The sequence below is a fragment of the Gymnoscopelus microlampas genome (assembly GCF_963454915.1).
Source record: "Gymnoscopelus microlampas genome assembly, chromosome: 13".
Classification (NCBI taxonomy): Eukaryota; Metazoa; Chordata; class Actinopteri; order Myctophiformes; family Myctophidae; genus Gymnoscopelus; species Gymnoscopelus microlampas.
Genome location: NC_139950.1, coordinates 40,908,000 through 40,921,366, shown reverse-complemented (window position 1 = coordinate 40,921,366; position 13,367 = coordinate 40,908,000). Strand labels below are relative to the sequence as shown.

General features: G+C 37.5%; 2 protein-coding genes across 2 annotated transcripts; both read left to right on the top strand.

Annotated features, from left to right (window-relative positions):
* Positions 1–76: 76 nt before the first annotated feature.
* gpatch11 (G patch domain containing 11) lies at positions 77–3,975 on the top strand. Its single transcript, XM_084076343.1, has 8 exons — positions 77–212; positions 1,372–1,601; positions 1,683–1,724; positions 1,822–1,942; positions 2,045–2,135; positions 2,241–2,366; positions 2,808–2,889; positions 3,193–3,975. The coding sequence occupies exons 1-8, from the start codon at positions 163–165 to the stop codon at positions 3,246–3,248; spliced, it is 798 nt and encodes a 265-aa protein (XP_083932469.1). The 5' UTR covers positions 77–162; the 3' UTR covers positions 3,249–3,975.
* Positions 3,976–4,988: 1,013 nt separating this feature from the next.
* Positions 4,989–12,276, top strand: LOC311058812 (interferon-induced, double-stranded RNA-activated protein kinase-like). The gene is made up of 19 exons (XM_084076323.1): positions 4,989–5,209; positions 6,195–6,324; positions 6,429–6,592; positions 6,690–6,813; positions 7,373–7,446; positions 7,526–7,681; positions 7,843–7,975; positions 8,649–8,713; positions 8,796–8,880; positions 9,201–9,232; positions 9,316–9,358; positions 9,453–9,538; positions 9,670–9,789; positions 9,977–10,102; positions 10,230–10,431; positions 10,531–10,674; positions 10,825–10,926; positions 11,257–11,319; positions 11,423–12,276. The coding sequence occupies exons 1-19, from the start codon at positions 5,112–5,114 to the stop codon at positions 11,558–11,560; spliced, it is 2,085 nt and encodes a 694-aa protein (XP_083932449.1). The 5' UTR covers positions 4,989–5,111; the 3' UTR covers positions 11,561–12,276.
* The last annotated feature ends 1,091 nt before the right edge of the window (positions 12,277–13,367 follow it).

Sequence of the window (13,367 nt, the reverse complement as noted above, 5' to 3'; positions counted from 1 at the left end):
ATGTTTAAAACCACAGGAACCATATATGCACTTATTATTCCACAGCCGGTCGGAATTCATTATTGAACGACCCAAACATCCGCTCAGTGGAAAGCAGAGTATCAATAATAAACCAGCTGTACTTTTAATATTCCTGCAATAGTTTGATCATTAACGGACGAGATGTCTGACGACGAAGAGGACTATATGTCTGATGCGTTCCTCAAGAAAATGTGAGTGTCTGAGGTTCTAAGCGCAGGGGGTTTCAACTAATTGTGAACCAGGGACCACCACCCTGACTAAGAATCAACCTGGGGACCACTGTTGTTGTGTTGGGTGGATATGGGCTAAGCTTAGTGTTTTTGGTAACACTTGCTTTGCATTATAATCAGCTTATAACACGTATGATTATGGTTATAAGAACTACAATACGCATAACCCTTTATAAGACTGTTTCTCAACCATGGACACATGTTCTTAAATAATAACTGAAATATGATGGTAGTGAGCAGAGCGTTTTTGATTGATTGAGTGTTTTTGAGAAATTCTCTTACTTTATCCAGCCTTCTATATTAAACTCATGTTAAATGAATTGATATACTGATTTGTAACGTATGTATGAGTGAGCAAACAAACACATGTGACATGCTATTACATGGGCACATTTCATAATAATGATAACTAAGGCAATCCGGTACACTTCCCGTTCTTGAGAATGAGATTCTAACTCCCCTTTCTGTGGAAGTTCTTGACCTCCTACTTCCCAGTAACTGCTGTCAACTACATTGACATGTCATCTTAGGTCACTAGGTCATTGAGTGAACTGTTTCTCAACTAGTGATCCATGGACCATGACATGATTACAGGTGGTCCATGTCTCTCTCTTCTTGGCTATAGTGGAGTCTCATGTCATTTTCTGGCTCGAACCTTGCCATGTACTTATTATTCAGGTATGCCAGCATGAACATAACTACTGTCACAGAGATACGTAGTTACAAAAGGTAAAATACATTTAGCTTTTACCGTAAGCTCTGGGAATTCTGCCTGACAACTATCCAGAACTTCACAAGGGACTATGTATCATGTGCCTCTCGACTGAGTCTGTGGACATGGCAATGAGCTGATCCTCTTTTGTAGTTGTTAAGCTTGAAGTACTTTTGGAGTTGAAGCATAAGCCTCCTCAAAGGACCACTGATAATGATGATAAATAATGTCTTTAATTCCTCTGTCCTCAAATACCAAAATACTAAGTTTATGATGATCTAGAATTGTAAAAGACAATACCTAAGTGGGCCTGGGACCCTGGGTGTTATAGCTATAGTTGTATTTTATTTGTGTATTCTTTTTTAATGTTTTCTTTTTAATACTAATTCATTATTCTTCATTTATTAGTCAAGATGTTAAGCCTGGTGTGACAATGGTGAAACGTGTCAAAGAAGCCATGAAAAGAGAGGTACAGCATGAAGAGAAGAATATCAAGAACCGCCAGAAGACGTACAAAGAGCAAGAGAGGGAGAGCAGAGAAGCAGTGTTGCACAGCTCCATCAGCAACGAGAACAATAAGGGATTTGCTCTTCTGCAGAAGATGGGTTATAAAGCTGGACAAGGCCTTGGAAAGAAGGGCAAGTTTCCTCCGTTTATATAACCAATAAGTAACCTTTATGTGTATTTGCATATTAATTTAATCCTTATACTATTTCCAGGTGTGGGGAGAGTTGAACCAATTCCACTTAATATCAAAACTGGTAAGCAAACATTTTCAGTTCAAACTTATTCAGCTTTGAATAAATCCAAGTAAGCGGTTTTGTTTATACAATTGTCTGTCTTACATGTATTACTCAGACAGGGGTGGCATTGGAATGGAAGGGGTAAAGAAGAGAAAAGCAGAGGAGGAACTTGAACATTATCGTCAGAAAGTGCGGGCCAAACAACAGAATGAGACAAAGTCTTTGGATGATTTTAGGTGACGTGTACAGTTCTCTGTGTCACTACTAAATATTTGTACTCACAAATATTTGTACTCACTATTATATTAGTGCATAAACATGTACATTTTCCATCCTAGGGTGAGGGTAAGGACTGAGAGAGAAGAGCGAATGATTGACGGAGATCTCAGAAGGAGCCAGCGGGCCTGTGAGCAGCTTGACAGCCAGAAGGTTGAAACAAACAATGTCTAAATGGCTTTAGTTTATACAGTATTATGTCAACATAAATGTGAGTCTTTCCTTTGTGTTAACGACTGAATTCTCATTTAATTTCAGAGCATCACTATTCCCAGAGAAGACTGGTATTGGCCAAAAGAAGAAGTTATTGAAGATGAAGATGACAATGAAACTGAGGAGGATAAGGAACAGGATGAGGAACAGGATGAGATAGAGGAATTAACTGTAAGTGTTTAATTCAATGTGGATTATTGTTTTAAATGATGAGGCCTATGATGGAACTACCATATACATCAGAATTGCAATTAATTTAGGTACAAAAGATGCACAGAAATGTGTCTTAGGAACATTGGTACAAAGAAAAATAATTGTTGCCATTAGGATTTCTACAAAAGAAACGCTCTGTTCCCATTGAAAGTTATTGGCAGAATCCGCCCTCATAGGCAGAATTCAAGTCTGGTGTGACCGCACCCTTACAATACTTTCTGACATGGCGCAAGAACAGCAGGACCTCACATACAGTGCAAAAAGAGCAGTTGTGCAAATATAATTAAAATCAATCCTTATGTGTATTCAATCAGCATAGTATAAGTGAAAGCCACCCCATTGATAATCATTATGCATCAAGCATTATGCATAGATTTGACACTTCCTTTTGTTTTGCAGTCCCTGGACAAGCTGCAAATATTGACATCATATCTAAGAGGAGTCCATTTTTACTGCATATGGTGTGGGACCACTTATAATGGTGAGAGGGCTAATCAAATGCTGCAGATTTGTTTTTCATTATTATTGTCTTAGGCTGTGTGTCCACCAAAGCGTTTTATTTCGAGCTGAAAACACATGGCACAGAGTTGAACATATTTCAACTCTGGACGACCAGGTGAAAATGCCAGACACACTGCAGGTGTTTTTTCCAGCACATCAATACGTACCGCTCACATAGAAAACAATTCAAAATAATTAATATGCTGCACTCAAGAAAGAAAAATGCCTCAGTGTAGTGGACACAGCCCCTTAACTGATGATGTTGAATGTCTGCTTTTTACAGATGAAGAGGATTTGTGCTCTAACTGTCCTGGGGATACAGCTGCTGACCATGAATAAACTAATATACGAGATCTGCATGAAATGTCATCTTTGACTGTTTGGCACATTATAATCATAGACGAGACAAGATTCATGTGAGATACTTATTACACTCAACCTATTAGCTCCTCTAAGCAGGACTAGTTTACTCTATTTTTTTTATAGGTATTATGGTATCTGCTACGACATCTCTTTCAACCAGTTGTCTTTCTGACTGTCTGTATAGAGTGCTATTAACCCATTAAGACCGTCCGGGAATGCATCTGTGTATCCACTTTAACCGTTATTTTATACTTTTCAAAAATAGCAGATTTACAAGCTCATAGCGCGGCACCGAGTGCCGTGCTATGAGCTTGTAGATCTGCTATTTTTGAAAAATTGTGGAAAATTTCTGCAAATCTTTGAATATATATATTTTTTAAAGAAAACATTTTTTACTCAAATCTTTGCTTCTGGGGGGTCCCTGGAACAAAATATTTTCAGTTATAATATATAATATCATTTTGTGGGTCCTTGACATGAAAAGGGTTGAGCACCACTGATATTATAGCAACATAAGTGTTTCAGAAAAACTTCTGGATTTAGAAGACATTTGTAGAATCGTATCTCAGGTCTTAATGGGTTAAAAGAAGAATTTTGTATACATTGTATTTATAATTTCAAGATCTTATTGAATTACAGGCTACCATTTTTACTAAGTCGAGTAGATGTTCCATACATGTTTTCATTAAAAGTTTAAACCTTTCTACCCTTTGTAATCTTGTATTATTTTTCTGTACTTTCAGTATTAACATGCCACAATAAGTTAACCACTTGAACCCCAGTATCCATATTCTGGGGGCAACATTAGCCAAAAATAGCAGATTAGATCGACTATTTCTGGCAAAGAAATTTGGTGTAGACAGGGGAAAAAACGGTCCATGTACAGAGCCAACCCACGTCACCAACTCTAGAGGGTTTAAGTGGTATCTGTGTCAGATGTAGTAACTCAATCTTTACCAGTTAATCAAATGGGTAGAACTCAACCCAACGTCACGTTTGCTCAATGAATACAGTCAACGCAACAGGGTCTCAAAAGGTGTTACTTTTGGTATATTATAATACCATAGCTGGCTTTACTTGTGGTCAGCTCAGCTGAATGTCTGTAAAGAAGATCATGCTAATAATGTTACAATTAATATCCTGCACTAGAGGTTTCTTGTTTGATATGATTTAGTAGAGAAGTACTTGTATACTGTGGGTGGTAACATGTCAGAAGAGTACTGTCATATGTGCATGTCATATGCACTTTATCGTATGTGAACTTCCAGTGAATGTTTTGATTGTGAAATTGAAATGTTACTTTGCTCAGGGGTTGCTCAGGAGTCAGTAGGAGACTCTTTGAGTCTCTGGTAGGAGACTCTGCCAGTCATCACATTATTGGAAACAAAAAAATCTCCATAAATTCAAGGCTTCATGGGGTGTGTAATTGATAGAAAATAAGTCATTTTTTTGGGTGAACTACTCCTTTAAGCATCAATTCACATGGTGTGGTGAATTACAGATATACAGTTTGTTGAAGTGGGGATGTCCTTATGTAATATAATTAAAATATTGGGTGGGAACTGCCTTTTCTTTTTCCTTTCTTTTTTATTTTTTTTAATCAAATGCAGGCAAGGTCAAAAATAGTGATGCGCCCCCTGTAGGTTGGTTACATACATGCATGATGACGTTCTGTCAAGGAAATCGAAACTTTAACTGAAAACTGAATGGGGAGCGACCTGGAAGCACTGACTGGCTTGAGGGCACAGAAGCTGGGAATAGAAAGCGAAAAGACAGTGTCACGCCAATTGAACAATTTGTATTGCTTATTCACTGTTGTTTGATTCTGTTGGTGGAATAATGAATTACGTTGCTAAACTAAACGAATATGCACAGAAAACAGGCTTGCAACTCGGATACGAGGATGTTGGCTCTGATGGTCCTGATCATATTAAAACGTGAGTTGAACATTCAAACCATGGACACTGAATATTAGTCTACAGAGTGACGTTATACATAACCGCTTTATTCCAAGCATGGCGTTTTAGCCTTGGATCAAGACTATCATAGATGTATTTTATAGATTTTGACATTTGCATATTATCATAGATGAGAAAGTAAAAGTCAGACTCGATCAAACACATCTATGATAGTCTTGATCCAAGGCAAGGTGTACTACTCAGTGTACTGTACTGTATGTGTTCTGTATATATGCCACATGAACAGAGTTGGACTTTGAGCAATACTGTAATTCATTCACTTCATTTGACGTCGACCAATGAAACTGGAAGATCTGTGCGTGATGGCAAGATCTCACCCAGGGTTGGATTGCTCATGGGACAGCCTAACACGCATTCCCACCCCTGGCAAACTGTACTTAAGTATTGGCATCAAAATGTACTTAAAGTACTCATTATGCAGAATGTCCCATTTCAAGTTTTCAAATGTATAAAAAATCTTTTGAAATATTGAGCTTGTATTATTATCTATTTAATAGTATTGTAATATTATCTATTTTCCGAGATGTAGTGGAGTAGAAGTAAAAGTATTGGAAATTGGAAATACAAATACCTAAAAATTGTACTTAAGTACAGTACTTAAGTAAATGTACTTTCCACCACTGCTGCTGAAAACTCATGTCTGACAACTGTACCACCATAACCCAAAACTTAACCATACAAACGCTGCCTAACCTAAATATGTGTTAAATATAGTTATCCATGCTAATGGTGCATCAGCATTCCCAACTGGTGCATTGATATGATATCCTCCCTGAAGTACCCTTGAGCAAGGCACTGACTGGGGCAACTGCTTCATAAGAACTTGCTTGTTATGTAAACCTTGTCCTGCAACCATTCCATTCCACCAGGCTGAAGACAAGTATGACATTATTAATATTTTTAGTCATTTTGCTTGGCTAAATATTGCCAAAATTCTCCACAGATTCACCCAAAGAGTTGTGATCAAAGGCCACACCTATCCTATTGGTGTGGGCAAGAATAAGAAGGAGGCCAAACAGAATGCAGCGAAACACGCCCTGAACAGCATGGAGCAAACAGACCCTGCTGACTCTGTGAGATTCTCATGGATCTTTGTCAGTTTCCTTTGGTCAATTGTCTGTTAAAGAATTAGGACCGGTTTACTGTACATGTTATTACCATGTTATTTTCTTCACAGATGGGAATATCTGTGTCAGCTGTAGTAGACCAACCTGCACCACTTAATCAAATTGGTATCACTCAACCCAACTTCATATGTTGGCTCAATGAATACAGTCAACGCAACAGGGTCACAATAAAGCCTGTTGAGTCAACCAGAATGGGACCAAATCATTCAACACAGTAAGTTGCTGCTGCATACTAAGGCCACTGTATGTATTGTATACTGTTTGTTAAGTCCCCATTACAAGGGTGCTAAATAACCATTTTGTGATATTAGATGCTGTAAGTTTGTGGTTGGTGATAAGGAATACCCTATTGCCTTCGGAGGAACAAAAAGGGAAGCAAAGGAGGAAGCTGCCAAGCTTGTACATAATGAGATATGTGGTATTCAAACCAAAGAGGTAAGTGATGGCTGAAGAAATGGAAAGCTGTCTAGCTCCAAAGACAGCTCAATAGTTAAGCTTGTCTTGTATTATAAATGGAGATTATGTTAATAGTAAAAATTAAAAAAAAAAAGTGGCAAAGGTTGTAGCATGAAACTTTTGTCAGCTGTTGAAAATGTGATTGGCCACAGAATTTCCACCTGTCACCACTAAGAGACCTGTTTCATTCTACAGTAGAAGCCATTCAATTAAAAAATGACACTGGCTGTTTAAATACACTTTGTGTAGCATAGTTGTTCTACAAACAAGTCAGTGCATTCATAGATGGTTTCAGAGAGTTATGTGGTTCTGTAAATGCATTGTGAAGACAATACAGCAATGAATTAATATTAATAAGAACATTTACTTTAACTCAAGTAAAACCTTGACTGAGCAACATGAACTTGCAATGGAGTACTAGTTAACAAGGAGTCCTTGTTAAATATTGTGAATTGAGCAGATAGTCTTTGTCAAGGACTATCAATATTGTCCACCACTGGCCTGTGGTGCAAATAATAAACATATTGTTTCATTTAAGACTATAGATGAGAATGGAAATTGCTCATCTGCGCAACAAAAGGACAAACTAAATCAAGATGTTTCCAGCCTCTGGTAAGTAAGATTTTATTAGATTAGGATCTAAATTAGATTTCTTATTCAGTTGGTTGATTGTTTGTCTCTATTATCACAGCGAGAAAACGGAGGACTTGAATTTAAGCCCTGCATTTAAAGAACACAGCTTCAGAGAGACAAATTACGTTGGAATTGTTAACCACTACTGTCAGAAAACCAACCGCTATTCTGACTACAGATTTGTGAAAAGAAGTGGTCCACCTCATTGCCCTCAGTATGTATGATGGAAACCAAATAGATACCATATTACATTCTTTTAACTGTGGATAGATAGATTATGAGAAAATTGAAATGTAAAGCTTCTGATCCCAATCTTTTCCTCCCTGCATGCATGCACCCACACACTTGCACACACTTGCATACACAAACGCACAGATTCTCCTACAGGTTGGTCATTGATGATAAAGAGTATCCAGTGGCTGAGGGTACCACTGCCAAGGAAGCCAAGCAAAACGCAGCTCAGCTGGCCTATGTCGCTCTTCAAGAACAGTCGGACTGGAACAGCCAGGTATTTCCCTTTGTCTATTTATTTGGGTTGCAAACTTAGTATCAGATATTGACAGAACCTCTACAGTACTTTATTAGTGTGCATTCAAACCTCTTTAGAACTTTGCAAAGAGTCAACCACCAGGCTGGCTGCAAAGAGCATCACGTATGAAATGCAAAGGTTCTCCGATTCTCAACCAATCACATTTCTTCTTCCCAGTGTGGAGGAAGAAGGCTTAGAATGTGTACTGTGACCTCTCCTTCTTTAAATGTACATACGCAATTACCAAAACAGTACTCTACATGGACACTTGTTCACCTTTCGGCTTGCTCAGCCACACCACAAGAGCCTCAAATGCAGGCGTTGAGTGAATCAAAATTAACACTCCTCAAAACAACTGGTTTGGGAATTATTTACATGCAATCTGCATGTGTGTGTGTGTGTGTGTGTGTGTGCAGTCTTAGTGTTTTTATACAAATAATTGATCTATTTAAATCCTTCTAAATTTGTCTGAAAAGTCCTACCAATGTGAAATGTCAAACATGGTACATAGGGTGATGGTAAGAGTGCAAAGGAAGCCAAATGCAATTCAGCTGGCTAACTCAAGTTATTAAAAACAATATAATAATGTTCTAACATATATTGCCATTTTTGTTATAAAATGTTAACAACCACGTACTTATTTGTCTTTCAGGTGTCCTTCAAGTCGGCAATGTCTGAAGATTCGCCATCCAATGTCTCTGTACCCTCAAACACATTGTAAGACATTGAACAGGAGTTAGCACAGACGGTATCTGGTGGTGGTGAGAATCTGCCTACTAATGTTTCTGTATTCTTCAAGGGAGTCCCTCGATGCAACATCACAAAGCACTGCAACAACCGGAAGTGACTCAGTAATATTCACAGATTCTTCTGATCCTCCCAAGGTTAGTTTGTTACTGCCTGTATGCATGCAATTTACATTTTGGTTTGTGTAAATGTTCTGTAGCGCGCATTTGCCCAATTCATATTTCAGTATTTCCCTGTTCACTCTCGTTCACTGCTTTCCAAGTACTTGCAAACATTCAACTGGAAGGGCATTAACCAAATATTAGAGACAATCACCTGTTACTAGCTGCAGTATATCTCACTGCTAATTTAACAGTGCTAGAATATTATTTGTAAGAAAATGTTTAACTTTGTTCTCATTGTCATCTATTGGGTTTGGCAATTACTTGAACTTGACATTTCCTTTCCCACTTTTCAGCCAGAAATTCATGACTGTAAGCCCAAAATAAGGTAAGTGGGGTTCTGAATACCTCAAGCCTATGATACCTTTTCCATATGTATGCAATTGATGTTTCTCCCACTTTTTTCACTAGACTTGCACCACATTTCCAAGGGATACTTAACAAGACCAAAGAGGTACAGTAGGCCCACTGAAATAAATATTCAAGGCTATATATTCAAAGGTCAAACATTTACATGATATGCATTATTCTTCTTATTTTATCCGTAGGATGGTGTGATTGTCAAATCAATGTTAAATGTGAATAATACAGAAAATAGTCCTGGAGGTACTAACCAATCATCAGCAGTCTCAAGGTATGGCAAATATTAAACCGCGATTTGCAATGTTGTACGGTGTGCGCTATGTGTATTTCAATGTATATCATTAATACTGTTTTATAATCTATATTTTCACCACGTTCTACTATTTGTGTTTATCTAATTAGGTTCTCATCAGAGTTTGATTCAATTAAGGGTCTTGGAAAAGGAGGCTTTGGCCGTGTTTACGAGGCAAGAAAAATGCTTGAGGACAGGTGTTACGCTGTAAAGATTGTGCGCTATAAAGAGTAAGTGTTTTGTGTATACAGTTTATAAAGCCTAATTTATACTGTGTCGTATGAAGGTGTTGCTTTCCAGCAAGAACTGATTTTCAAGTTAATAACACGTTAAGTAAGCATAAGCATCAGTTACTGATATGATTGAATTGAAAGTTTCAAATTAATTACATACAGTAATTGAATTCTTTTCCATCAGAAAAGCCAAAAGAGAGGTGGGTGCATTGGCACGTCTTCAGCATCCTAACATAGTGAGATACCACACGGCTTGGACTGAAAACTCGGGCTACATGTGTGACTCTGCCTCTTACAGTTACAGCACCCAGTAAGCCACTTTCATTTCGTTATATAAGAATGAAAATCCCCTTTGATCAATTGTATACATTTATCTCCAATTTGAGGACATGCAATATCACTACAGTATATGTGTCTTTTTGACGTCACTACTGTAGGTCAAGCACCGATTCATCGACCCAGTTCCTATACATTCAGATGGAGTTATGCGATAAGAAAACACTTAAGGTGTGGATAGATGAGAGGAATGTGGCTCGACGAGACCCCAGGAGACAGGAAGAAAGTCTTCTTATTAAACAACAAACAGTTAGCGGGGTAGAATACATCCACTCTCAGAAACTCATCCACAGGGATCTGAAGGTGACACTGAACTCAGAACATCATTATTTTTCTTTGCCCCACATCAGTGGTTTTATTTGATATTTATTGGTGTTTACTGTGTTCATGGTGTTCAATTAGCCTGCCAACATCATGTTTGGACGTGATGGAGAGGTCAAGATTGGTGATTTTGGGCTGGTCACAGCTGAGGATAATGACAGTGAAGAGAACCTGCTAGAGAGGACAAGAAGCACAGGAACTAGATCGTACATGGCACCTGAACAAGTAAGATCCGTACTAATAATTATTTTTGTAAAGTACTTGGTTCTACAGTCTCTACCATTTAATCTAAAAATGTATGTTGTTGTTTGGTCGATGCCATGTACAGTATATCTCTTCTGTTGTTTTCATTATCGTGTTGTTCTTCTATGATAGAGTATCGAGAGCACTTACGACAGAAAAGTGGATATATTCGCTTTGGGGCTGATATATTTTGAACTCCTTTGGAGGGTCTGTTCTGGTTCAGAGAGAGCAGCGGTGAGTCTTTTTATGATAATAAAAAATTAATGTATTTATTTGTTAGATCATTGCTTAGGGCATTGTTAGCATGATAAACGTGTGTGTGTGTGCACGTGTGCGTGTGCGTGCGCATGCGCGTGCGCGTGTGTGTGAGAGAGAGAGCGAGCAAGAGATATATATGTACTGTGTAACAGTTTTTTTTTTCCTCTCTCAGTTTCTATTTCTGTTCTCTTTATGGTTTTCCTTTAAATTTCAGTTTAGTTTCAGTTTAGTATCATGAGTTCTTGGCCATTTTAGTTTCGTTTTTGACTATACTATACCATACTGCCATACTCATATGACTTATAGATTTGGGGGAAGATCAGAAATCAGCAGTTTCCAGAGGATTTTTCTAAGAAGTTTCCTGGTGAGGTATGTACATTTGAAATATATGACGAGTATGATGAGTAATTTATTAATATTTACATAGGGGGGTTAATCAGTTCGCTTTTCTGTTGCTGTTGATGTGTTGCAGGAGCGATTAATCAAGTCAATGCTGTGTGAGAAGCCAGAAGACCGACCAGAAGCAAGTCAAGTGAAGAAAGAGTTGGAAACATGTGCTTTGACACTTGCAAACGAGCTCTATGCGCACCAAGACAACAAGACTGTCTGAGTATGGGTGCAGAATAGATGGTATCAATTGGGAGACATGTGAAAGCCCTCACTATCCTGTTAGCAGTTTACATACACACTTCGAAGCTCAAAGCAAATTTAAAACAATAATAATAATGGATAAAATTAATGTTATGGACATTTTTGTAACAGCTCTTTTTCAGGACAATTATGATAAACCGGGAGTAAAAAAGGTCTTGGTGCCTTCAAATATTACATGGTATTGCATATTTTATTACTATTTGGAAGCCAGTGTGATATATTTTCATTAGTGTCAGATTTTCAAAGCAGCCTGTCTGCAATTATGAGAAGGAATGACTATTTTAAAATAAATATGACACTATGTGGTACATTATCGTCATTACTATTCTAATCATGTCATTCTAAGGTGTACTTGTTTTTGACAATACGGAATGGCTTGCCTTTTGTCTCTTTTCATGAGCTCACATAACACGGTTATCAAAGACATGGTCAAAGGAAAACATAGGTACATACATGTTTTACACTAATTACACAAGTAATGGTGCCTAAAATCTAAAGAATTATATCACGAATAAAACATTTTTTTTGCAAGTAATTTACCACAACTCATCTCAGCTTTCTTGATCAGGTTGTCAGCTGTATAGTTATTGTATTGCTTAAACAGATAATGAAGTACTGCATAGGGAAAACTGTATTTACAGTAAATAATGTTCAACTAATAATAATTGTAATTTGAAAATAAATAATGATTTACCATGATGTAAAGGTTCTCTCTCTTGTCTGTCTGTTCCCAAATATAGTTATTAGTACTGTTAGGAAAATTAGATTTAAAGTCTAGAAGTATGATAAATGTGTCTGTAGAAAACAGCATAAATGTAGGAGTTTAGAAGAGTAAAAAAAGGGGGAACTAACACATACATCTAGAATAGAGGACCTTTGATTTATAGCTACAGCCTGGTCATATGATGTTTTGATATTTTTATAGTGGCTCCTGTTTATATCCTGCTATTTACACATATAACTGCTCTAAGTTCAGCTACTCTGATCACTTAAGCCACACAAGGATATATAGACTTTTATACTGTGCATATATTTTAATCACTGGTATGACTAAAAGTGTTGAGTTTTAGTATAACTGTGTCAATGTAACATTATTATTCAAAGAAACTGTTTATCAAAGCATGATAGTTGAGAGGCCCTCTCTCTTTCTCATTCACTCCCTTTTTGAAAGGAATGTTTCACTGAAAATACAGGCACTAGGGATGCCTCAAAATGAATATTAGGTCATAATAATCGCATACTCTTGTTGTAATACTCTTATAGTAATAACTGAAAACTTTAATATGGATATCAGAATGACATAAAATTACACAGCAGAATTCAGAGTGTTAGTTCCCAGGAAATAGAAACTAAAAATGCCATATACCGTGGCCAAATTATTTAACAAAGGTTTCATAGACGCTTATCAGCATAAAGTTAGGGAGTATAGCCTTCGAGGGGAGGTGAGGAGCCCAGAGGCCTGTGACGGGAAGGCGTGCAGAGCCAAGGCTATGGTCAGCGTGGGAACAGCAGGAAACGTGAAGAACCATCTTCGACGATCAATAGCGACATCTATCGATAATGTTTTATTATAATCTAAATTTGTTAAATATAAGCTCTGATAGGGTCAGAGTCCAGCATTGCAGAATTCTCGCCCTGTGTGCTGGACTTACTCTGTGCGAGGGAGAGAGTTGTGCATCTTCAGAGCTCTGAATTGAACTGTAACTACTGGTATAGTATCATTGTTGTATATGACAATTCATTCTGATTGTTTAATAGGCTCATAA